Source organism: Gracilinanus agilis, chromosome 6, assembly GCF_016433145.1.
Source record: "Gracilinanus agilis isolate LMUSP501 chromosome 6, AgileGrace, whole genome shotgun sequence".
Classification (NCBI taxonomy): domain Eukaryota; kingdom Metazoa; phylum Chordata; class Mammalia; order Didelphimorphia; family Didelphidae; genus Gracilinanus; species Gracilinanus agilis.
This window is the reverse complement of record NC_058135.1, coordinates 15,225,218-15,252,280: the sequence shown is the minus strand read 5'-3', so window position 1 is coordinate 15,252,280 and position 27,063 is coordinate 15,225,218. Positions and strand designations below refer to the sequence as shown.

Here is a 27,063-nt window from a genome sequence, read left to right as displayed (position 1 = left end):
GCGGCTGCTCGGCGTGGGGGCGGGGTGCGCGAGATCCTGGCTGGTGCAGCACGCCTGAGAGCTCTTGGGGTTGACGAATCCAGCTGAGATGGAGGCATGCAGCGCCCGGCCGCCCGCCAGGGAGAGTCAGGAGAGCCCGTTTCGTGGGGGCTGCGACGGGCTAGTCCCCCGGGAAGAGCTCACGCCGGCGGGAATAAGTCAGGTTTGCTGCGCATGCGTCCCTTCGGGGTTCTTCTCCCCCCCCCCCCCACTTCAGGCCTGCACCCATATTTACGCAGGCGCCTTCTCTCGCTGGCTGGCTCCTCCTCCCCGGGCCTGGTCCAATTACGCAGGCCCCTCTTCTGGCCTCATCGCCTCGGGCTCCCCCCCCCCGCCCCCGTGGACTGGCCCGCATCTGCGCAGGCGTGGGTCCTGCCAGCCTCCACGTGCTTCCCGCGCTTCTATCTGTTGCTGGGGTTCCTGCCGCCAGGGCCCCGTTGGATTCCGTCCGGGCCCCATGAGTGGTAGCACTCATTAGACGTCGCCCTGGCTTGGTTTGGAGAGAATCCCGCCTAAGAAAAGCTGAAATGGGAGGAGTAGGGTGGAGCTGCCAGGGACTTTGCCTGCTTCCTCTGGAGATTTGCACACTGCGTGCAGTGCATGTGCGGGGCTGGGGGGGGGGGGCAGAAAGTGAAGCTTTTTGAGGAACTCAAGTCTGTGACTAGCTCACACTCCCACAAATCACTGGTCTGGACCAGATTAGAACGTGAGTTCTCACTGCCACTACTCTAGCTATGTGCTATCTCTGACTGGAAGTAGGGAGATTTTCAGAGCAAGTGAACCACAGGAGACTAAGGGTGGCCTGGCATGACCTTTTCTTGACTTCTCATCCATTGGGAGACCTTCGGTGCCGCCCCCCTCCCCCAATTCTGGCAGGAATTGAAATCAATGCAGGAGCATTTAGCAGGTTATAATCTTGTTTCTGTTACATTTTCTTGCATTTTAATTTGTTTTCATATTTTTCTTTGAATATGGGAGTTCTTGTCCAATCTACATGGTTCTTGCCCCGAAAATAATTTGTTGGAATGAATGAATGTGCGAAGAAGCATTTGTCACTTACATGCTTACTCTTTGCAAAGCCCTGGGCTACCAAGGGCTGACCAGAGAAGGGGGAGAGGGGAACAGTCCTTGCTCTCAAGGAGCCCCCTTTCAGTATGAGGATGAGATAGAGCACAGAAGTACCTCCTTGCCTCTTCTCTTCCATAGCAGGAATGGTCTTTTCTTTTGCCAGGGTACTGCTGACAGTTACCATGATTGTGGCCCAGCAGTTCATGCCCTCATGGTACTGGAAGCTTTTGTGGACAGTGTGGATACTGCTCTTCTCTATTGCTTTGCTTCCCCCCCTCCCCCTTTATCACTTCATATAAGTCTTAAATGATTTTTCTCATTTCTTTGCAGCATCAATCTTTGTAGCATAGCTATGTTCCATTACCCTTTTATTATTTTTTAAACCTTTACCTTCCACCTTAGAATCAATACTGTGTATTGGTTTCAAGGCAGAAGAGTGATAAGGCCTAGGTAATGGGAGTTAAGTGATTTGCCCAGGGTCACACAATTAGGAAGTGTCTGAGGCCAAATTTGAGCCCCAAATTTCCTGTCTCTAGGCCTGGCTCTACATTTCACTGAGCCACACAACTGCCCCTGATTTATTATTTTTAAAATAAGTTTTTATTGATTTTTGTTTCTTACATCACTGTTGTAATCCCATGTATCCCTTTCTTCTCAAAGAGCCATCTTGTATAACAAATAGCGTTTTTTTAGAGAGAAAAATCAATATGTTGAAAAAGTCCAAAAGCTTGTACTATATGTATCACCATCCACCTCCAGGAAGGGCTGTGAAGGAGATAACTTCTCATCTCTCTTCATTCAAGTCCTGCTGAATCTTTCTAGTTTTGTTGCATTCACTTTTGATTTTGCTTCCTCCTGGCATGCTCATTTGTCCTTACATTTAAACCACCAGAAGTGATTAGTGGTCAAGTTTGGGATGTCTTGGTATCATGTCATCTTTTACATGAAACAAGCAGTAAGCTTTTATTAAGCTCTTGCCATGGTTGGCTAGGCACTGTGCTAAGCAATAGATATCAGTCTCTGCTCTTCAGAAGCTCATAATCTAAGGGGAGAGACAACATATGTAATGGTTGTATGTGCATAGAGGTAATTTTAGATGGAATGGTACTTACAGAGGCCTGAGAAATGACTAAAAGGCCTATGGAAGCTGCTGGTTTCTTAGGCTGGGGCAACATGGACTCCTCAGTGCCCCATAACAGGGCACCAGACTCCATGCTCCAACCATTCCTGCTCTGTCTGATACTGCTTAGCTGGCCTCTCCCAGTGTCTCCTCCTCATTGCTCCTTTGGGCCTAGGAAGCTGTTTCCTTCCTTGGAGCTGCATTTTCTTTGGAAAAAAAAAAACCCAGAGTTCTAGGGGTGCTGGTTCCTTTTCTCTCTTTCTTTCTCTCCTTTGTTTCCTTCCAGCTTCCAGACACAGCCAGGCTTCCCCTTTCTTTTGGAGGATTCTTTTTTCTTCTTTGTTTTCCCCTTGAAGCCTTCTTTGATTCTTTCAGTGACACTCTCATTCCTCCTGATTATTCTGTAGGGCAGTGATAGGCAAACTCTTTAAAGAGGGGACCAAAGGAAAGAAAAAAATTTTTAGACATGCCAATATAATTAATTAAAAAATGACAATAATACATTTTACAAAATTCTTGTGTTTTTTGTGGTTCTAAGCTCTATTGATGACTGAAAGATTATAAAGGAGAAGGGCTGCATCTGTCCCGGGCTGTAGTTTGCCCATCACTGCTCTAGGGCAATGATGGTGAACCTTTTAGAGGGGCATGTAAAAGTGAAATTTGGGGAATGCCATTCTAAAAGTGTATATATTTTTATGGACAAGGGAAATGTATCAAAACTACATTTCCCGTGGTCCAACTGGTTTCCGTTTCCGGTCTTGGGGCTTGGGGAGGCTGACGTCTTGACGCAGGGGAGAGCTTAAATCTCCTGGGTTAGGAGGGAGTGGCCTCTTTTGCCAGCAGGCTCACGCTCTTTTGCGAGTAGGCGCTTCCAGGAAGCAGGAGATAGTAATGGAGGCGGCAGTTTTGAATGCTTACAAGCGCGTGGTCTAATGATTTTTTCTATCAGCATGGCTTTAATTAAAATACTAACATATATATTTATACCTGCCTTTATCATTTTTCATATTTATAGGCAGGTGGTGTGAGAAATGTCCTTAGGTGCTCATAGAGAGGGGGAGCAGAGCAGTACTACCCTACATCCCTCTGGCTTTCTAATAACAGACTCTGGCGTACTCTCTGCTGGGGCGATGGAGTGTGTGCCCACAAAGAGGGCTCTGAGTGCCCCCTCTGGCACACGTGCCATTGGTTTGCCACTGAAGACAGAGACCTTCAGCTCCTCTCTCTCTCTCTCTCTCTCTCTCTCTCTCTCTCTCTCTCTCTCTATCTCTCTCTCTCTCTCTATCTCTCTCTATCTCTTTCTCTCTATCTCTTTCTCTCTCAGTCTCTGTCTCTTTCCCTTTTTCCTTCTCCCTCCTTTTTGTTGCATCTTATGCCCACATACTTGGGATTTGCCACTGGTAGACAGACCTCTGACCCTAGTCTATCTCTGCCCCTCCAATGCTTGGTTGTCTTGGCTGATAGTGAGCCCTTACCATGGTTGACTGCCCAGGTTTTTCCTTCTTCCTGTGCTCTTTGGCTGGATATTGATCTAAATGAGCACCTGCAAACACCCAGGCATACACAGCTGCCCTCTGTGTCATCCTAGGGCCTGCCCACTCTTTGTTTTCTTTTTGCCAGTTTGACCCCATTTCCAGTTTAGAGCATCTTTTGTTGCCCTACAAAAGCTGATCCATGTTGTGGCTAAATCAGGGAGTTTTGCTGGCTGGCTTTGGACCCCAGCCCCTCTTTAGAACCTTGTTTCTGTGTGTATTTCCAAGCAAACCTTTTGAGAGCACCTCCAGATTATGACTTAAGCTCTGCTTGTGAGTTTGAGACTGGACTATGCTTCTTCCCTAAGAAAGTTTGCATTTATAGCTTTAAATACAGGAAATTCTCCTCCCCAGCAAACCAGTGGGCGTTCCCACTTGAAAGGGCTGGCATATTTCACTCTGAATTCCTTCCCCCTTTCCTCAGGACACACATTTGCTACATTCTGGGCTCTAGGAGTATAGCTAGATCTGACCACCAATTTATAATATTGTATTTATGGAAAAGGTTGGCAAGAAGGGAACAAGAGAGCCTGGGGAAGACCAGAGGGGTGCTGGCTTGCTGATGTCAGGAATGTGGCACCCAGCTAACAGGAGGGATACCTTCTCCCTAACTGTGCCCATGGCAAGTTATCCGTATGGGGCAAGGAGGGGACATAGTACCTCAGAGAATACTTCTTTTCTGGAATTTTCAGTCTTATTAGAGAATATATCAATTTTTTTTTCCAGAGTAAACAACACAGCCAAGAAACAAATGGAAAGAAACCCATCGTCTCCAGTACAAGTGATTTCAGTGACCCAGTTTACAAAGAGATTGCCGTTACTAATGGTTACATTAATCGAATGAGTAAGGAAGAACTCCGAGCTAAACTTTCAGAATTCAAGCTTGAAACCAGGTATGTTTTTTAATTCTTACACTTCATCTGTTAGGACCTGTGATTTTTGATGTAGTTTTAATTTGAAAAGTCTATTTAATAGTGAGATGTAGAAAAAAGAGAAGAGCAAGGCAGCTGGTATTTTGGTTCAAGGATTTATCTCTCTAAAGGACAGGAGGTTCCAGGAAGTAGGTGCAGGGAGTAAAAAAGCCTGAATTTGGAGCTAAGGAACTTAGCTTGGTGTACCATCTCTGGTCCATACTGGGGAGATGGCACTTCCCTTCAGGTTTCTCATTTGTTCTAGAGTGGATTGGGCTACAGGGCATTGGAGGGCCCCTGTGCCAGGGAGAACTGCCCTCTGTGCTTAATCTAGTTCATCTCCTTGATTTAAAGGTTTAAGTCTCAAATCAGAATCTTTTAAGGAAAGTCATTTCTGATTTCAAGGAAAGTCAGCATCACATTTCAGTTACTTGGAAATTGTTGACAGTGTCTTTACTCTTAGCTGCTAGCTGTTAGGAGTTGTAGTTGACAGTGTCTTTACTCTTGGGACCTGGGTTCTAAACCATTCTGGAAGTCTAACTCTGCCGTGGGGGCTGTTGGGTAAAGCTAGTGGATGCTCCCTTCTCAGAATCACATTTGGGAAAGCATACAAATAAATTCCTGAGGATTGTAGAGGGAAGCCCAGCCCTCCTAATGAGAGAGAGTTACAGAAGACATGATGGAAACAGTGACTATGAACTTTGCCTTGAGTCCACCCAGCAGAAAGTGGCAGAAGAGAAGAGAAGGCTGGAGTGACCCTTATCCCTCCTTGTAGAGAGACTAGGGGCATTGCAGAGGCTGCCAGCATGTGCAGTCTGTCTCTTGTCCCCCATGCTGGTTAGAAGCTTCCTGGGCTGGTGTCACAGAACCAGTCCTTCTCTGGCCTGGCAATGTCTTCATTTGGGACCTTGTCTTTTGCGGTTAATCATAGAAGGGAATGACTTGTTTATGGAGAGAGGGGGAGAGGGAGGAGGTAGGGAGAGATGGAAGGAGAAAGGGGGAGAAAGGAAGGAGTGGAGAGATGGGAGGAGAGGAGAGGGGTAGGAAATGGGAAGGGAGAGAGGGAAAGAGGGAAGAAATGGGGGAAAAAGGGGAAGGAGACTGGAAGAGAGAATGTGCATACACTGTTTGCAGATGACAAACGGTACATCCTTATGCTGAACATATTAAATGGCATTGAGGCAACCTGATGCTGTCTGAAGAGTGAAAGGAAGGAAGAAGGGACAAGAAAGACAGATTACAAGAAGAGACAAGCTGGACAGCCCCTGCCCTCCAGGAGCTTCTGTTCTCTAAGAGTTCAGAAGGTGTGTGGTTGATGAGCCAGACCGGGCCAGGGAAGATGGCCCCTGGGCTGGGCCCTGGTCTGTGGGAGCTATGCACTAAGTTCAGAATGCTGGCTGGGTTCTGGGCCTGGGCCAGGTCATGAACCTCTGTGGCCTTTAAAAATACTTTTTCCTTAGATTAGAGGTAGCTTGGTGGAGGCCCAGTAGGTTGAGTTCTGGTTCAGGAGTTAAAGAGACTTGAATCTGGTCTCTATTAGTAGCTAAGTGATACTGAATGAGTCACCTCACCTCTGTCTGCCTTTGTTTTAGCCCCTGCCTCTCAGGGCCTAATAATCATACGACACTCGGCATAGTGCCAGCACCTCACAGGCACTCTGAATGTCAGCGGTTATGCCCATTCTCCTTACTTTAGGTCCCTGGAAGGCCCTTTCCAGCACTTAGTGTCTGCCCCCGTGTTCACAGACAGACCACTGAGGCATGATGAGTTGGACAGTTCACAGCCTGGGCATGGCTGGTGCTCTTTGTTTCCATGGATGAGATTCTATCCCTAGGCTAGATGTCCAGTTTATTGGCAGATTTCAGGGGGCTGTTTTGGAGGGTATTCTTCAGCCACAGGTCCGGGTAGTCCCTACCACCTCACCTGGCCCACAATCATCTCACCAGTACTCATCTGTGTGTGGGCCTCAGGTGTCCCCATTGCCAGGGAATGTCTGGGCTCTAGTGCTGGAGTGGTTGCTGAAGTCCGCCCTGGGCTGCTGTGGGTTGACAGTGTACTGGGGAGAGCGGATCAGGCACCACGACACTGGAGACCCAGGGAGACAAGGGCCCGGCTTCCAGCCTCGGGGGAGATGACATGCAGACAAGTGGGTGCAAACCTGCTGCAGGCAGAAGTAGGGAGTAATGAATGGAGGCATGGCCTTGGAATGAGGAGGTGTTGGGGAAGCTTCCTGCACAAGGTGGGGTTTTAGGAGGGACTTAAAGGAAACCAGGGAGGTCAGCAATCAGGAGGATGAGGAAGAGCCTGCGGCCAGGCAGGAAATGGGGGGTCCTGGAGGTGGAGCAGCTGGGAGGCCAGGGTCTCTGGATGGAAGAGGACGTGGTGAGGAGTGAGGGCTAAGCCTGGAAAGGGAGCCAGAGGCTGGAGATAATGCTGTGTGTGATCCTGGAGGCTGTAGGGAGCCATTGGAGCTTATAGAGTAGGGGGAACATGGGTAATCCTGAGCTTTAGGAAAAAACCTTTGGTGGCTGAATGGGGGACAGACTGGAGTGGGAGGGCCCTGAGGCAGGCATCCCCCCAAGCAGCTGCTGCAATGGTCCAGACACAGGAGGAGGCCCTGCACCGGGGTGGGCAGCCTCAGTGGACAAGAGATGCTGCAAAGGTGAAACGCACAGGTCTAGGCACCACGTTGGCTGTGAGGGGTCCAGGATGACTCCCAGGCTGGGAGCCTGAGGAAGATGTGGGAGGATGAGGCAGCTCTCCATGAGGGAAGGGGTTGCGGTGGGGGCGGGTCTAGGGAGAAAGATCCCAAGTGTTTGTGGGGAGGCACAAAGGAATGCTCCTGTATGCTAGTAGGGAGAGAATGTCTAGCATTCAGCCAGGCCTTCTCAAGTCAGGCCCAGTGTGTGTGTTCAAGTTGTAATTTCCTTCTTCATCTATTTCAGGCCTTTGTTGATTAAGCAGAGGTGTCATACACACACACACTCACTCTCTCTCTCTATCTCTCTCTCTCTCTCTGTCTTTGGGGAGGGCCGGAACCAGATTAAAAGGTGACCGGGAAACTTTTAACAGAATAAATTGAGAGACAATTTAACAGGCAACATTACTTTTGAAACCTAATTCAGTATGCGACTAGCCTGGAAGGGATCTTGTAGACGAGGAGCCCTTTACCTGCCTGAGATAAGTTTCAAGGGCTTTAGAGCTTGGGCATCTTTACTTCAATATAATGAAATATTGATTTTTGGGGGTAATTCTGTATAATTTTGTGTGTTTAAAAACATACTTCTGATCAGGAGTTTCTGGGTGTCCCCAGGAGGCCATGTCAAGATAGAAGGGACTATAGCAAACCCAGGTCTCCTGATCCCAAATACAGTATTCTTTCTCCTTGCCTGTGGTACCCCAGAAAGAAATCTGCATTGGAGCCTGTGGGCCTGGATTCAGCAGTCAGCCTTGCTGGACACTCCTTGCTGCCAGGGAGACTGAGAACACACGGTCAGATTAAAGCACTGGGGTGGCCATACCAACTCTGCCCCCATTGAGGTTTGAATATCTGAGAGTAGGGATCACCAGGATGCCCACAGAGGAGTCAGCTAGCTCCAGCAAGAATAATGGGGCAGCAAAGCTGCAAAGTATCAGTATTGGGCTGGGAAGTTGCTGTTGTCTATCCAGCTGTGGGGGAGCTGGGAAGACACTGTCTTACCAAAAAACCAGAATGTCAACTTTGTTGCTCATTGCCTTTGTGACCTTGACTCATGTCTCTTCCCCTCAGTGTTATCCACTTTCAGATGAGTTTGGACTAGCTGTTCTCTAACGAGGCCCCATCCAGCCCCATCCAGCCCTCGAGCCAAAGCTCTGATTGTATCACACAGCTAATGGCAGTAAAGAAGACCTTGAGAGCACTTTGTACCCAACCTGGGAAGCACTGACTGTTTCTCAGGCCCTCCCAACCCTCAGTTCTGTGGGCCAGATTGATAAAGAGGATCTCGGTGTGCTTTGCTCAGGAGGCAGAAGAAAGGGAAGGGACCCACAATATTGGGCACTCAGGTCTAATTTCCATAGTGAAATTTGTACTCAAGCCTATACTTTCAGTGGTGGGGGACTGCCTAACTCAGGATGTAGTGTGGGCACCTGTGTAACTGAACCATCACTTCAGACTGAGGGCTGAAGGGGGTGAATTGGATCCTTGTGGACACTGGAGAAACTTGTTTGTGAAAAGAGCGGGCACCACTGGCAGGCCATTTTCATTATCTGTTAGGAGATTTCTTCATTTACCTCAGTAGAGACACTGTAATACTATTCTTGTTAAAATGGTTCGTTTTATTATTAGGCTTTGCTGACAGTTTTAAGTCCTATTTCCCTATACATTATTTTTATCTTTTTTATTTGATAATTTTTATTCTTAAGGTATCTGTGTATGTGGTGGTGGGGTAAGTAAATTAATATGCCCTTCCCACACTACTTCCTTTCTCCATTGGGCAAATTTAAAATAAGCCAAATCCTTCAATACGTATATACATGGTTGAGCAGAATAAATTCCCATCTTAGCTATGTCTGCAAATGTATTTTTCTTTTTGCATTTTTAAGTTCATCATCTCAAATGTGCTTGACTTTATTCTTTTAGATATTGCTATAAGTGGTTTTTCATCACATCGTTGTCATTACTGTTGTGGACATTGTTCCCCTCATTTGTCTCACTTTGCTTGGCATCAGTTCCTAGTTTCCTCTGAGTTTCCATTTCATCATCTCTTAGGGCACTAAAATATTTCATTATGTCTGTATACCACAATTAGTTTAATCATTCTCCAAAAGAAGGATATACCCCCTTTGTTTCCAATTTTGGGGTAACAAGAAAAGAGCTGCTACATCTTTTTCTAAATTTCCTCTTGATTTCTTCAGCTGATAGTGCTGGTAGTGCTGTGGCTGGGTCAGAGAGTGAGCATTTTGGGGATGGGACTAGTTTATGCAGCTATTTCCAAGGCCTCAGGTTTAACTTTGCAGCGTTTGTCTCTTTCCCTCTTTTGGCATAAAACTCTCCCCAAGATGATAGGTCTGAGGAGGAACCTCATAGGTGCTTTATAGTAGATTTCTTGAATTATTAGGGATTTGGAGACTTTTCCCATCACAATTATTGCTAGCTTGGGTTTCTTTCTTTCTTTGTATACTGACTGGTGTTGGGCCAGTTATCTGATGACTCCCTTTGTAGTCTTAGACTAATGAGCCAATGGCTCTGAGCATGGGGCCTGAGAGTGAGCCTCTTCTCCTTTCTCCTTAGAGGTGTGAAGGATGTCCTCAAGAAGAGGCTTAAGAACTACTACAAGAAGGAGAAGTTGACCCAGCAGCGGGAGGATGGTGTCATCGCTGATGGTTACTACGACTACATCTGTGTCATTGACTTTGAAGCCACCTGTGAAGAGGGCAATCCCCCCGAGTTCACTCATGAGATCATTGAGTTTCCAATTGTCTTACTGAACACTCACACCCTGGAAATAGTAAGTGAACCCAGGTTCTCTGCTCTGTCTGTCTGTATTGGGATAGCACATGCTCATAAAATAAAGCAGGGCCTGCGTCTGTTAATAGAGTTCTTCCCTTTTTGTCCTCTTAGCTGGTCATTACCCTGCCTTTGATGGGTCCTCCCTACCCAGGCCTCTCCTTTGCCAAGTTCCCTGGCATGGTGAGCCTGGGCTCTCCCAGGCTGTCCCATGAGAGCATAGTCTAAGGTGACCTTCACAGCTAGATGGGTGGCCTCTTGGTCACAGGGCTAGGGCTAGCTAGCTAATTTGTCTCCAGGGTGGCTGTAGGGTCAGTTGTATATAGGGGTGATCTCTGCTGGTGGCGAGTATGCCCCCATTGGGGAGGTTGCTTCCTAGCTGTGAGCCCCTTGTTTAGGCTCAGGTCTTTGAGAATACTTTTTCCTGAGGACCCAGGCACATTTAGCCTGGAAAAGAGGAAGACTGGGAGCCTCCTCAAAGATAGCCAGGTTCAGAAATGTGAGAAGCCGTCATGGAGGAAGGATGAGATTCATTCTCTTTTACCCCAAAGGGCAGAACCAAGGTTACACAGAGACCAGTTTAGCTTGTTGTGTTGTTAGGGGAAACTTCTTAACCAGAAGAATCATTTAACCCACAAAGGGGTTGATGAGGGAGATGGAGAGGTCTTAAGGCTGTGGCTTTGTGACCACTTGTTGGGGGTTAGAAAGTGTGTTTCTTTGGAGTGTGGATACAGACTAGATGGTCACCACAGCTGACCCTCACAACTTCCAGATTCCGTGAGTCTGTGACCATTATTAATCTGATGGAGATCCCTTTACAAACCAAAGGATAAAGAACTCAGGCATTTGTGGTTCAGGCCAGGAATGATACTAGGAATTCAGCCATCGGGGAAACACTTTAGGTGACTAACAGCAGGTGCATATCATGACCATCAAGTAAGAAAGAATGTATTCCTCATCTCCTATGGGCCAGGCACTGTGCCGAACACTTGTATGGGTAGAAAGAAAGGCAGAAACTGTCCCTGCCCACAAGGAGCTCACAGTCTGCTAATGAGGAGAGTGACATTCAAACACTTATGTACAAATAGGATATACCCAGGTTATGTTGGAAACCCTAGCTTTAAGGGGATCGAGGAGAGGCTTCCTCTAGAAAGAAGGTGGGATTTGACTTGAGTCTTGAAGGAAGTCAGGAAGTCTGCAGAGGGGAAGATGGGGTAAGGGGGGCATTCAGTACGGAGGCTTAGGGCTAGGAGATTCCTTGTCTTCTTCAAGGACTAGGAAAGGGGGCTGGTGTCACCAAAGCAAAGAGCACATGGAAAAAAGTAATGTTAGAAGCGTAGAAAGGCAGGAGGGGTCCAGTTGGTCAAGGGCTTTGAATGCTAAACAGAACTTTATATTTGATCCTAGAGGTGATGGAAGGACATTACTAACAAGAGGGGACATGGTCAGACCTGCATGTACTTTAGGAAAGTCCCTTTGGTTGCTGGATGGAGGATGGCCTGGAGCTGGCAGATCTCTCCAGCAGGTCTTGCAATAGGCCAGATGTGAGGTGATGAGGGCTTGCTACCCCAGCCTGGGGGCATATTCTAGAGACATTGTAGTTATAGAGGGAAATAGCTTGGACTTGGGGGGTAAGAGAGAGTGAAGAATCCAGATGACTCCTAGGTTGGGACCCTGAGGATGGCACTGGGAGAGTGGCAGGGGCATAGCTTAGAGGTAAAGATCATGAGTTTGGTGTGGGGTGCATTAACCAGTTTAAAGCATCCTAAGGACTGTTGGAAATATGACAATTGGCAGCTAGAGCTGGTTGAATCTCTGGGAGCAGGTGAGATCACCAAATGTGAGGGAGAAGGGAGGAGGATCCAGCAAAGGAGATGCCAGACATGCTGAGCCCCAAGGGTGGGCTCTGGGCCCAGTGCCTTATCTCCAGGGCCTCTGGGGGAGGCAAACAGCGGAGGTCTCTTCTTAACTTCGGTCACCCTTCTGAGAAAAGGGGTACCCTGGGTTTCCTTCTGTTTTTGCCTGGATTGCTGGTTTTCTTGGGATGGAGTATGCTAGTGAAGATTTGGGCCTGTCCTGAGAGTCAGCATTTTTACGTTTTATTTTCCTAAGCCAGTTGAAAACTATTTTGTTTATATCAGGTCAGATCATAAGCTGTCCCTTCCACTACTCTGCCCCCATACTGAACAACAATAATTTCATCTCCCAACTCTGGGTGTTTTCTCTGATCGTCCTGAAGGCCTGCAACTCTTTTCATCTTTATGCTTGCATCTTGGTTCCTTTCAAGTCCCAGCTGAAATCCCACCTCCAAGAAGCTTCATGCCTGCCAGGCCTTCCCTCTGAGGTGACCTCCAGTATCTGGCCTATATATTCTGTGGATGTGCGTGCTGTCTCCCCAGTAGACTGGGAGCCCCTGGCCTCAGTTTGCATCCCCACTGCTTAGCTCAGAGCCTGGCACCCAGTGGGCATGGATTTTTAAACTTGGTATGTTTCATTTTCAGTCCTCTACTTGGGGTGGGGGGTTTGATGACTATTCTGACTTATCAACTTTCAGTTATTTTCTCTTCTATATCATTGTCATTGTCCTGCTTTTGCTCATTTCACTCTGCCTGTATCAGGGAGTTCAGGTCTTTTCAGATGCCTCTGAAATTGTCCATTTCATAATTTATTTCTTTTTTCTTAATTACAAAAATATTTTATTTTACCAATTACATGTAATTACAGATTTCCATATAAGTTTTCCAAAGTTATATGATCCAAGTTGTCAACTCCTTTCCCCAAGAACTGACAAGCAATTCGATCTGGATTATACATATATTATCATGCAAAACATATTTCCATGTTGTTCATTTTTATAAAAGAATAATCATATAAAACCCAAACCCAAATAAGTGATAAATCATATGCTTTCTTCTGCATTCCATCTTCAATAGTTCTTTCTTTTGAGGTGGATCACATTCTTTGTCATGAGTCCTTCAGAATTGTCCTGGATCATTGTATTGCTGAGAGTTACTAAGCCTGTCACAGTTGATCATTCCACAGTGTTGCTGTTCCTGTGTACATTGTTCTCCTGGTTCTGCTTACTTCACTCCACATCAGTTCATGATGGTCTTTCTACCTCTTTCTGAAATCAACCTCTTTGTCATTCCAGTATTCCATCACTGTCATACTACATACTACATACTACATTTGTTCAGCCATTTCCCAATTGGTGGACATCTCATCAATTTCCAATTCTTTGCCACCAAAGCAACTAAAAATAATTTTGTACAAGTAGCAGGCCCCTCCTCTTTGATCTTTAGTCTCAGAATAGCTATGTTAGAGGATTTGTGCAGTTTAAGTCACTTTTGGGGCAGTTTCAAATTTGCTTTCCAGAAAGTCTGAACTTGGTCAACAGCTTTGCCTACCTGATGGAAGCTGAAAGCCTGAGGACCTAACTGGATCACAGCTGTCACACATGGCATTGCTTAAGTTTCAAAAGAAAAGATTTAGTTGGAATGCTCTATTGAAGAAAGCACAAGGTTTTGGAAAGATTTACATCTCAAATCATTAGTTGGGTTCAGTTATATGGAAAACTCATTGAGGTGGACTCCCCCCTTCTCCTTTCTGTGCTAGGTAGGCAATAGGTTTATCGAAAGGCTGATGGACTGAGAATATAGCGTGGCTTTCAGTGAAGGCTGCTCTCATGGAATTGGTGCTCAAAACAAGGGAGATGATGAGTATCTTCAGGATTCATGATCACAGATGGAGGGCTAGATCCCCTTTGGAGCCTCAAATTTTCAGAGACATGTTGTCAAGCACAATCATAGAGGGAAGGGAGTACATGACAACTGCCTGGCAACCCTCATGTTGCCTTTCCCAGAAGGCATATTGTGCTTCAACAGAAGGAAAGACTTGTTGATGCTCACTGCTGCCCCAAAGATTTATATTCTACCCTAAGAAGGAGTCAGTGTTGTAAGATTAAAATTAATATCCAGTAACTCCAGGTATTATATTTTGTAAGATTTATTAATAATCACTTGAAGTAGAGGAAAAGTATAGCCTGAGTAAAGATAAGTTTTCCAGACTGTGAAAGTGGGAGAAGAGCGTGAGAGGGCGGGGTTACAGAAACTTCTCTCCAACACATAAGGACATAACATAAGGACAAAAGTAGGATTCTGGGAAATGGAGTTTTGGGGTACAAAATTCTAATTACACTGTGCCCTGAAAGTCTACAGGTAGTTTTGGTTCTTCCATGGGCCCAGGCAAGCTGTTTGACTTTGGGAATGATGGTACTTGCTCTCCAGAGGGTGCTAATCCTGCAAGCTTGGGGGCAATAGTGTCTGAGGAGCTGATAAATGAGAAACATTGCTTCCTGTTTGTCAGACCAGGGCTAGTTTGGGAGCCCTTGGCCACTGAACAGTCTGCATTTTGCTCTCATAGAACCTACACAGAGGATTTCACCTTGGGTTTTGCGACCCACCTATTATTTCCTTACTACTTTTTATTAATAAAAACTTTGCATGAGATTCTAAAAATTTGCTTATCTTCTGGAGTATGTTGGAATTCTCCAAACCCTCCAACCCAACTTGTAACTAACTGTAACCTCTCTCCAGTTTTAAAGAGAAGTGTCCGTGCCTTGGAAAGTGCTAGAACTTGAGAAAGGGCTGTTGCTGCTGGTCTCCAAAGTCACCTTGTTGTGGCTGAGTTTTTGCCTGGTTTTCACATGCAGATAGATAAGCCCCTTGATATCTTTGCCTTGTAGGAAGACACCTTCCAACAGTATGTGAGGCCAGAGATTAACACGCAGCTTTCTGACTTCTGCATCAGCCTTACAGGAATTACACAGGTGATTATGCCATGGACTTTTTATGTTTATAGTGTGAGAAAGGGACTGAAAATTCAGGCTTTATTTTTTTAAAGCAAAGGTTTGTTATTTGACAGTGTAATTAAAATTCAAATGATGGTGTTCCTTATCACATAACAGTCTTCAAAGATTTTATATATATATATATATATATATATACACACACACATACATATTTATAACCCTTACTTTCTGTCTTAGTAACAACTCTTAAGATAGGGCAAAGGCTAGGCAGTTGGGGTTAAGTGACTTGCCCAGGGTCATATAACTAGATAATGTCTGAGTCCAGGTTTGAACCCAGGTTCTCTTGATCCCAGGCCTGGCACTATCCAGTGTGATACCTAGCTGCCCTCTTCAAAGATATTTTAAGCTTTGTTTTTTTTTTTAAAATAATAGCAGGAAATCGCAAATAAATATGTCCCCTTGATCAGCTTGGCAGGAAGGTCTAGAATTCTCCTAGCTGGCTAGAATTGACCACCTTGTAAGATTTTCCTCAACCTCTCATGGTAGGGATGCATCTGATGGTTATTCATATCAAGATGTTTAGGAGAGATGCCATTCTAATATTTGGTGTCCTGTTTAATTCATTTCTTGTTCATAGCCCATCTTGTGATAAACCTAGTCTAATGATTTAGCTCCCTGGCCCTTTGGTAAAGTTCTTCTATTAGGATAGTGGTGATTAGTTCTGCCCTAAAGTTTGAATCATTGCACTCCCCAGTTATGTTAGGTTGGTGACAGTTACCCTTAATCCTGAGCTCTCTCCCAGTCCCTGGTTGTAAATAAATATTATCTTAAAGAGGGATGCCCCCTATCCCTTTGTTCAGGAGTGATAGATGAGCTTAGATTCAGGTAATGGGTTACTTAAAAAAAAATACCAACAAATCTTGAGAGTTAAAAGATGTCCTCAGACAGCCCCCTTTCCCACCCTGATTTGTGATGTTGCTGCATGGTATCTCTTGAGATTGAGCCCCTCTTGGAAATTTTCCATTTTTAGGATATGGTGGACCGAGCCGCCACTTTCCCGCAGGTGCTTCGCAATGTAGTGGAGTGGATGAAGCTGAAGGAGCTAGGAACCACGTACAAGTACTCCATATTGACAGATGGGTGAGTAGATGCCCTGGGGACCAACGGTGCCCATTGCAGACAGACGGACGAACGGACAGACATGCAGACTTCTGGTGAGGATAAAAGAGAAGCTGCAACAGGTGCTCACTTCTCAGAATAAAGGAGAGCTGTATGGTAACAGTGCTTCCCAAGGGTCCATCCAGCAGGAAACCCATCTAGAGCTGCCTAGGCTGGAAGAAGGGGGCAAACAGGGATTCCAGAAGGCCATCCAAGAGGGCAGGAGGACAAGGGGGGAGCAGCTGGCAGCACATTCATATGTACCCCTAACTAGGAGAGCTTTGAAGCAAAAGAGCTTCTCTGAGGAATGAAAGCTTCTTGAGGGTGGGCACAGGTGGTCCTCTTTGTGTCCTCTGTCCTTGGTGTAGTACCTAGCTCCTTGTCTGATGGACGGCCTGCCCTTCTCACACGCCCCCCCCCCCCTTGTTAGTCAGCATTTCAAAGTTTCCCAAGACCTTCTTCTGTTGTTATCCCTGTCATTTGCAGACGAGTAATGTGAGGCTAATATGATTGGTGTTGTCAGGGATGTTCCTGCTGTGCCACCTGCCTTTTGCTTGCCTCTCTTAAACCCAGTAGCCTACTTCTCAGGCCTATCCAGCTCTGCCTCCCCTCAGCTCCCCCCCCAAATATTCCCTTCTCCAAATCTTGGGTGCAGTTGCCTCTAGATACTGCACGCTCATCCCTTCTCTGTGTCTCAATTTCTGCTTGTTGGGACTCCCCTGATATCTCCCCATCTCCTTCCTCTCTGCACTTCTAGGCCCATCTTCTCCATGAAGCTTTCTCCTAACAGTGATGCCCACATCAGCTGTTTCCCTCTGAACTTCCCTGCTCCTTTCTGTCTGGCCTCCTCTTTTGGATACCTTAAGTCCTGTGTGCTTATCATGGTTTCCTAGGAAAGGGAGTTCTGGCCAATGGACATAGGTTGGAGTGTGGAAGAGTGTGCCCCTGAGAAAGAGGACACTGGAGTACCTGGGGCTTGGGGGCAGCTCTCTGACTCTCGCTAAAGAGCAGGAACCTGGCCATCGAGGAGGAAGTTGCTGCTTGTCCTTCCCCTATAGATGTCTAACGGGGCTGTCAGATGGGAGAGCGTCCTGGAGAGGTCGGAGCAAGGAGAGAAAAGCAGAGTGGTGATTGAGGCCTCCCCCTTGGAGGTCAGTTGCATAATGGAGAGCTGCTGTCTTCTGAGACCAGATAGCCCAGATGTGGCAGAGAGATCCTGGACTCGTCAGGTGGGATGGCTGCCACGTGCTTCTGGGGATTTTGTGCAGATGCCAGCGACATTGCTGGGGAATGTAGGAATGGTGTTAGAGATCATGACCAGTAATTGTTGGACTGAAGATGGGAACCCAGCTGGAGGTAAAGGCCTGCTGCTGACAAAGGCCAGGCTTCCGAAGACAGAGACAGGATGAAGAAGTGAGGGCTGTGGCTGCCCTAGGGGATGTAGGTTTGGCGTCTGCACCCCTGTTCCCAACAGAGCGGTGACTGGCGCCTGGTCACAGGAGAGAGCCTTGGATCATGAGGCTGGATGAGTGTGTCCTTGCCTGGATTCTTTCAAATTCCAGCTGGCAAAGGAAGGGGGTAAGAAGAAACTATTGTTCTGTTCTGTGGCCTGCTGGCCAGGGAATGAGGAGCTCAGCAGGAGCAAGAAGAATTGGGCACCCCAAGAACCATCAGGATAAAGGGAGGAACTAGCCCAGAGCCTACGACCTCCAGCAAGGCCACGTCTTAAGGACCCAGAAAGTGAGAAACAAGTAGGACAAAGTCCTGACTCCTAGCATTTGCTTTCCAGGGGGGAATGTCATAGGGACTTATGTCAAAGATTTGACAGGACATGGAGGAGGAGAAGGAAAATGGGGTACAGAGGAGCACTCACTGGGGCTCAGTGGGGAGGAGCATGGTAGAGCATTGGGGTGAAGCTTGGAGAGATGAGACTGCCATCAGAGTAGACCACAGGCAGAGGGTACCTGATCAGGAGCATGAAATAGCCAGGCTGAGGGAGGATGGAGCAAGACTGGCCAAGGGGGGAGATGTAGACTTTGGTTATTCTGGCATTTGCCAGGGGCAGATGCCCTGATTTTTCCCTTTTAAAGATAGGACCTGATGTCCATTGCAGAACTTGACTATCAAGGTAGAAACAGTCTGGGGATGGGGACGCTCACACCTCAGCATTGACAGCAGAGGAGGAGAGACCAGCTGGGATGATCTGATGGAGCCCAGACCCGAGTTAGAGCAGATGTCCGTGGCCTGGGGCATGAGCAGGGACGATCCCACACACTCAGTGCTGTTGCCCTGGGGGCTAGGCATCTAGGAAATGATGTTCTGAGGATACCAAGGAAACAAGGATGACGAGAAGAACCAAAGATGCCCAAAGGACAGAGGGAATGGAGCAGAGGTGCAGGAGCATGGAAGCTTGGCTTGGCTGAGGGAGGCTGGTGAGGAGCCAGCAAGAGGAAAAGGCTGGAGGGGGCTAGGAGGCCTGGTGGAAGGCTGGATGGATGAAGTGGAGTGAGGCACAGCAGAACCCAGAGCAGCTTCAGCCAGAGCTGGATGGAGCTATGAGAAGAGGGCTGGATGAGGCAGTGGAAGAGAGGTGGTGGCACTGGAAGGGAGGAGGGCCTGCATCTAGTTGGATGCTGGTCGTATCCAGATACTTTTGACTGGCTTTTGAACATGGACAAGAGGAAGCAGAGATCCCAGTCTGGCTTCAGCACCAGCAGTTGTGGGGACCAGCCTTCTCTTTGCTTTGACCACATGAGGAGACTGGGAGGTTAGGGGAGTCTTACTGGTGTTGGACAAGGTGGAAAAGTATGGGCCGGGGTATATTGGAGACCAGCTGAATGCTGGGGCCCAAAGAGGAGTCTTTGGTTCTGGGGCATTTTGTCAGGAAGCCACCTTCCCCAGGGATCTCTGCTGGCCCTTTTAGTGTTTAACCCTGATTAGTGACTTGGCTAAATGTGCAATGGACGGCAGACTTAACCAAGGTGACCCAGAGGGGAGCTAATACAGCTGACGTGTCAGGCAGCACAATCAAGACCCCCAAATGCCTTGGCCAACAGGTGCATTGGGCTGAATCTAAGGAGAGTGGTAATGGGCATTAATGACCATTCACGGCCCTCTCTCAGACAGAATGCACTCTCCTAGGCAGCAATTTGAAGAAGACTGGGGGTGTTCGGAGGACTTAGGGTGGCAGTGCTTGGCCAGAGGGAAGCCCTGCTCTCCATCAGCAATGGATAGAGGGAGGCCCTGTTATCAAGGTAGTAACAGCAGATCAGTCTTAAAGATGAGGGGCTGGGAGTGGAGAATAGTGCCCAGCTCTCTGCTGCCCTGGACTCAGACATAAGTTTAGTTCTGGTGGCTGCATTTAGAAAGAGCTTTGAGACTGGAGATCTGAGGGCTGCCTCCAGAGAGCCCCCGAGGTTTTCTAGGGAGGCTGTGTGATGCCTCGGACCTCTTGTCAGGGCTGGACCAGGGGCCCTGCAAGGTCTGACAGCTGGGAGGCGGTGCTGGGTTTGCTCATATCATCCTTGAAAAGCAGGGGCAGTGGGAGCCATCACTCCGAAGGGAGTACAGAATTGGGGAACAAAGGGTGGGGTTGTGATAGCCATGTGTGGGTCCTTCTAGTGTCCCAGTGGAGTGGAAGGGGCTTCCCTGGAGCTCTTGGGTGCACTGATTGGCCCCATGGTGGTGGATGGGGTGAGAGCTGGTCAGGGAGAAGAGGGAGCTGGGATGGGAAATAGAGGGCCTCCTTGAAAGGCCTTCATGTTCACTAAGAGGGGTGAATGAGGAGTTTTTTTGAAGTGTTTTGTTGTCAGCATTGGCTGCTTTTGTCCTTTTCTTCTTTTTTTCTGATTAAAAAATGTTTTAATTTTTTTGACTGTTTCCTTTTTTTTTTTAAAACAATAAGCAGAAATATACTTTTAGTTCTGTCATCTTGGTACAGATGAGTAATGGGTGTCCATTTTGTGTTGAAGCTTATGTATAACAGCCATGAAATCCATGTTCTGTCCTGTGCTTAATGAAAGCAGGGTCAGCCTTAGGACTGTTACATGGTAGGTCTAGCTGCTTTCCAGGAGTGTATGTGGGGGCACTGGGTGACTGATGTTGGGCATGGCCTATAGGAGATTGTTGCCTCCAGCCCCATCTCACCTGGCTCTGCCATCTTTTACTTGGTTTTCATGGGAGCTGGGGTTTATGCGGGGGGAGGAGGGAAAGAACTGATTGTTACAAGTAAAGAAGTACGGATTTTGTAAGTTAGTGATAATGACTAGTTAATTGTAAAAGAAAAAGGATAAGACGATTTAAGTAAAAGTGAGCAGAGCCAATGCAAATCAGAATGATTGAAAAGAATCAGTTGTAATTCTAGTATAGCATTTACCTTCTCCTTTTTTTCCCCCCTCCCCTCCAAGTTCATGGGATATGAGTAAGTTCCTGAATATTCAGTGTCAAATCAGCAGGCTCAGATACCCTTCTTTTGCCAAAAAGTGGATCAATATTCGAAAGTCATATGGAAACTTTTACAAGGTAATATTTGTTTATTTTGTTAAACAGTGATGATATTGATGTTAACAGACTTGTTATGCCCCATACTTATGTCAAGGAAGTCCTTTGACCATTCCCTCTGCAGAAATGGCTTGTGGTTATCTACTTGATATTGTTCTCAGACATTACTTTCATTTCCCAGATTGGAAGTGAGTGAGCTGCTCTAGCCACCATGGCCCTCCCTTTGCTGCTATGGCTGCCCAGACAGAGTGGTGACTTCAGGATGGAAAGTGTGGGGAGTAAAGGGGAATAGATTATAGTTGAACACATGGAGCATTGATTCCCCCATAGTCTTCAGCCTAGCTCCTGCTACTCCATGGATGCTTGCCTCAGATGCTTCAGAGTCTTCCAAGTTCCTGCCCTAGGAAAAAAGGGGAGGATGGGGAATGGTAGTAGAATGATTATCAGATGCTGCCTTGATTTCTTAGCTTATGGGGCCATTTTAGTTTCAGGATCATCAGGTGACCTGTTACTGTAATGTCCTCTTGAAAAAACCAGACTCTAAAAAGGCATTCAGCAACTGGGTTTTGGGGCCCTTTGGCTCTTAGCATGGCTGACTTAGGGGACTGAATTTGGCTACTCTTCTTGGGGATGTCTGGTTCTAGTCCTGTTCACTTGCCCTTGATTCAGATCCATTCAAAAAGAAAGAAGTTACTGTTGTTCCTGTTAGAGATTGGCTGTGTATAGCACACCCGTTACCGGATCATGAATTGATTTTTTTGTGTCTTACCTCCCTGGCTCAACTCCTCAGGGGTTGTACTTCAGTACATCCCTTCCTGTAGTTTTCCTGAGCCCTAAAGGCAGAGTCTTGGTAGTGATAGCAGCTGGTGCTTGCTGGTAAGGAGAGCCAGGAAGGATCCATTTCATCACCATTGGCTTTCCCTCCCCCTGTTTTTGACAGTCTGGTGAGGTGGCAAATATCACTGTTTGTTGGGGATGTCCTCAGGAGCTGGACTTGGCCTTGAGTGGCTGGCTGGTGAGGAGAGTGGGCATATGCTGACTCAGGTCCTTTCTGGGTTCTTTGAGTCTCCTTATGAGTCTCCTCAGCACTTGGGGCCAGGAGAGCTGGCTCCTACAGATTCCTCTCCTCTGCCCTTCCTTCCAACCAGATTTCCCATGCAGCAGGTGCATTTTCTCTCCTTCGGATTTGATATTGAGGTTATCCTTCACATTATTTCCTCTGCAGTTTTGGGAAGAATTCAGCTCTTAGACCCCGTTTTTCTTAGTATCAGTTTTCCTTCTGGGGTAGAGCTGTTTCTGAACTTTTGAGTTGATGATGCTGGAGGCATTGCTTGACAGTCCCATCCAGCAGATACTACACAGCTCAGTGTAGTTGGGTTCTTTCCAAAGGACCTAGCATGGTGCAAGTCTGTGCCTTCCTATGTTTGTCATTGTTGTTTACAGTGCCCCATGACCTTGGCGAATGTAATGTTATTGAGCATTCTACTACTTATTCCCTCTCATTTACACCTACAAGTATTTTAATAAAATGCATTTTTTATTGTTCTTTTGAGATATATTCCCAAGAGTGAAATGATACGGATCGAATGGGGGTGGAGATCGATAGGATGAATTCTTACTTTTTGTAGAATCCTGTCAGATTTCCTTCTGCAGATTCTACTACCATGCAATACTATTATTAATGTGTGAGTGTAGCTATTTGATCACTTCTCCACCAGCATTGAGTTTTTGCTGTTTTTTCCACCCCCTGCTTTAGTGGGTGTGAGGTGCTACTGTGCTCTGATATATACCCAGTGAATTTTAGAAGAATTTTTATTTGGTGTACACTGGGGGGGGGGGGGGGGGGTGTTTGATTGGGTCAGTGCAAGTTCTTCCTCTGCCAGTACAGATTGCTCTTTTTCTATCCCTTCCATTCGGTGTGATTCTCACCCGTAGTTCTCTACAAATCCTTCTTAAGGAGGATGTGTCCAACACCTTATTCTTTTTTAGACTTGATGCTTTTAGATCTCCATATAGCCTGAGGGCTCTTTTTGTCTTGCTGCTTAAATATATAAACTTAGCTATTTAGAACATCCCATTCCCTGGAATAAGTATTGGTTGAAATAATGAATTTGTTGAAGATTTTGACTAATACCCAAAGCTTGGATGTATTCTGTGCCTATTTACTTGTGTTTCTTTGTTTCCTGCCTAAGAAACTTTACAGGCTGAGGAAGGTACTAGGCCCTTTTGGTCTCAGATTTACATGCTGGGGATCAAGATAACGGTCTAGAGTTTTAAATTGTTCCAGGTGTTCTCTCGGAGTGAGCCCTCAAAGCAGGTGGCAAATAATCCAATGTGCTTTGTTCCCAGGTTCCTCGGAACCAGACCAAGTTGACCATCATGCTTGAAAAGCTGGGGATGAGTTATGATGGGCGGCCCCACAGCGGCCTTGACGACTCCAAGAACATCGCCCGCATCGCGGTGCGCATGCTCCGGGACGGCTGTGAGCTGCGTGTCAATGAGAAGATGCACGGGGGGCAGCTCACGAGTGTGTCCTCCTCTTCACCTGTAGAGGGCGCCCCCGCCCCGCAGATGCCACATTTCCGAAATTAACAAGGGTTATTGCCTCCTGCATGGTAGCCCACAGCTTGGGTTGCTACCAAAAGTTAACAGATGGTCAATCATTTCATTGAACTAACTCTACGATGCAAAAGTCAAGCACCTTAGACATTTTAAAGTTTTATTACAGATATATATGCATATATGTGTATTTTGTTGAACAAATATATATGTATATATGTGTGTGTGTATATATATTTGTTGAACAAACAGCAAATGGAGGGAGTATTTGAATTCAATGCCACCAGCACTTTTAGTTCTTAAAGTATTGTTAAATGATTCTCATATGTGTTATGTGTGTGTGCAAGAGTATACATTGGCTCACACACACAGACATATATATGTGTGTGTATATATATATCTGTATGTTCCTTTGGAAGTAAGCTTGAATATTTGAGAATACGAGGTGCCCAGTCTGCATTCTGGTGGATTTGTCCAATTCAGCATGTTCTTAGCCCCTGTGGACTCATTCTCCCAGGGAAGCACCTCATCCCTGTGGTGTTAGGCATATTCCTCTGGCAGCGTCTGACCAGCAGTGTCCTGGACCGAGGGGTGGCAGAGGTCAAGAATGTGCTGGCATGTTCATTCATCAGTTTACTGCTATGGTTAGAAGAAGACCAGCCTCTCTGTGTATGGTTGGACGAAATCAGGTCAGGTCAGAGGATCTGATTAAAAATTTTTCTATTTAGTGCAGATTACTGAAAAGTGGAAAGTGTAGTTTGGGGAAAATCATAGAAAACATGACATTGAACTTCTTTTACAGTTTTTATGAGGATTAGGTTTTAGGTTTGTTTTTTTTTCCCCCTGCCACACAGCTGTAGGCTGAAAGTTTCTGAAGAAACCAAGTAAATAATAAGTAGGTATGTACTTTTCAAGGATTGCTTATCAGAATAGTCTTAAAAATCAAGTGTCACCATTCATATTCATTACAACAAAGGAGAATAAAGTCAAGTGATACATTCCACCACATTTTATGTTTTTATGAAAGAGCACTTAGGGAGACTGATGAACTTGTAGAATTCGAAGGTCCTTAGAGATCATTTAGAATATTCCCTTGTTTTCTAGGTAAGGAGATGGGCTCAGAAAGGCTCAGACTGGACAACTTCTCAGTCCCCTCCCAGCGCTCTGTAATGTATAAAAAACCAAACCAAACCGTACCTTGTTGGCCACCATCAGATTTGTCTTCAATATATGTTAGATAAACCTTTGAGTTACCCGCTACGTGTTAAACAGTGATCATTTGTATGGGATCAGGAAACAGTCAGTTCTTATTCACTCCAAAGAAAACACATTCTGCCAGTGGACAGAGGAGGACATTTTACCTAGAAGCAAAAATCTTGTTTGGATGTATTCGGAGACTGCTCTTCTCATTGCTTCTTCCTGGAGCCCAGCTTCTTTAGTGGTTGCTAGATGAGAATACTGGGCACTCCTACAAGAGGCATATTAGACTCATGGGCAGAGATGAGCCTGGGTATCCCATCTTTTTAGGGGAGTCTTCAGCACTTGCCGAGTTGTTGATGATAATGATGAAAAGAGATGCTCTGGTTGAAGTGTGACTGGCTTCCCTGCCCTTAGTTCTGTATGTTTTCAAGGTGGGCACATTTGCTCAGTTTTTGACATACATCAATGACTTGAGTCATTGAGGCATTCTTTAATTAGCCTACTGCATTGTGTTATGTTTTTATTCTTCTTTTAACTTGAAGTATGCCCCTTATTTAAAGACCTCTGAGTAAGTATACAAGGATGTACTTGATCATATGTTTATTTGTTTTGCCTTTGGGGTGATAGTGTACAGTTCTCTTGAAAGATGGATTGATGGGGTTGTGGCCCAGAACTCTGGAGCATGGTGTATGCTACATTTCTTTAGAAAGCCTGATGTGGGTGAACTGTGAAAGTGATTGAATCTCAGTGTTGGGAGTTTCCTTTCCCTTTTGAAAATACCACCCCCATTTCGAGGGGACCTTTCTTTTTGTCTTGGTCGGAATGCTGATACCTTTAAAAGTCACTGTGCTGTTATCGCATGCACCTCTCTCTTAGGCTCCAGAAGGTCATGCTCTGTCTCTGCTTTGCCGGCCAAACCCAATATTGATTTTGTTTTGGACACCATGTACCCTACCAACCTCTCTGGGAGCTGCTGTTCTCTTGGCCTTTTCTGCCCAATAGGATCTCCTAAGTTGGATGATAAGAGCCCCCTCAAGCTCCTCCTTATTAACAGTCAGGACTGTTTTTAGTTTGACTCTCTGGGAAGTCTGGAATTTGGGCTACTCATCTGAGTTTGTTCAGTTTTGTGGTGTGGCAGTGGCAGCAACCCTTTTTTCTCACTGGTAACTCATTAATACCTAAGGTTTATTTCAAGGGAAGGTAGAGTCGACAGATACCTTTTTAGTGTTACAGGCATGCATCTTACTGGCATTGCAAGAAGAATCTTTTTATTTTTGTTACCTTTTTGTGAATGACCTTTTCACTAGATTTTCCTTTGTGGCATCTATAGTTGACTCTGCTTGAAATTCCTGTTAATTCTCATCTCTTTTAGACCAGTGGTTTATTACTTTTCTGTTTGGTTCAAGCCAGAAACCACTGAGCCAAGCGCTGAGCAACCCACCACGATAGCTTGTCTGTTCTGCCCTCTGGTACTTCAGTGATTGGGTGACCATCTAGACTAAAGACCCCAAGTTAGTTCTTTTACAGACTTCCTCTTCCGTTACTTTCTCTGTGCCCAAAGTGCCTAAAGGGAGCAGTAACTGATGTGTGTCTAAAGAGGGCCAGTGGAGCCTCCCCTCCAGCTGACCTGACCTGAACCACAAGAATCCCCAGCAGGTTGGATTCCAAGAGTAGAAGCACATCACCCAAACCCTTTCAACCCTGAGAAGGGAGGCAGGTAGGCAGGTGAGGATCCTGATCAGAATTCCCACCATAGGATCATGAAATTGGAGAAGGGACTTAATTGAAGAGGACCAAGCATAAAAGATTCGGGGAGAGCAGTGTAACCAAAGAGCTTCCTTACCCACCCCTTGATACTATTTGCCTTGGAGACCTACCTATTTTCTTGTATTCATTTGTCTTCAGTTTGTTAAACAATGTATTATTGCTGTTATCTTGAGGGAGGGGGAGGGTGAGGGGGGGGAGAGGAAGAGATTATGGAGAGGATGGAATTAATACACTTTGTTCCAGAATAAAATCATGCACCTTTTGTTATCTTATGTGCCTTTTATCCTTCCTTCTTTTCCCCACCAGCATTCTTTTCATTCATTTGATGTTCTCTTTCCCTCAAAAGTGACTGTGGTCAATAATTCATGGTTCATCTTGACTAATAGCTCAGCTCTGTAAGCATGAGAGAGCAGAAGGAGTCTAGCACCTGGTCTCCTTGAAAAGCTTTTAGATCTAACCCTTAATTTGAGATAGTCTTGTCTGCAGGATCTCCTCTGTGAGCTTTGCTCCCCTCAGGGCTGACCATGGGCAACAGAGGGGACCAGTCCTCAAGCTGACTCGAGGTGACCTTGACAGGAGGGAAATTAGGAAAGGGGAAGGATGAAGAGGGAATGAGTTTCATTTTGAATATGCCAAGTGAGTGATGCCTATGGGACATAGAGGTCTAGATGGCTAGTAAACAGAGGCGGGGGAAGGGTCATTCACCTCAGTGGGCAGTTTGCATAGAGATAACGTTGAAACTGGGAGGTTGGGGGGGGACTGAGAGTGTTGAGACCCCTGGACAGGGCCGGAAGGGCAGAGAATGTAGTATAGCATTGTGCCTAGCACAGGCCTGATCCCCTCAAGAGAGGGGTGATTGAGAAGTGCTCACTGAGGAATGGGTGGGTGTGGAGGATTGCCTAGTGGGCAGA

General features: G+C 46.3%; 1 protein-coding gene across 1 annotated transcript; it reads left to right on the top strand.

Moving 5' to 3' along the window:
- The first annotated feature begins 4,255 nt into the window (after positions 1-4,255).
- Positions 4,256-23,218, top strand: ERI1 (exoribonuclease 1). Its single transcript, XM_044681111.1, has 7 exons — positions 4,256-4,381; positions 4,486-4,652; positions 9,943-10,159; positions 14,903-14,986; positions 15,999-16,108; positions 20,533-20,647; positions 22,976-23,218. Exons 1-7 carry the CDS (start codon positions 4,256-4,258, stop codon positions 23,216-23,218), a joined length of 1,062 nt encoding a protein of 353 aa, XP_044537046.1.
- Positions 23,219-27,063: the final 3,845 nt, after the last annotated feature.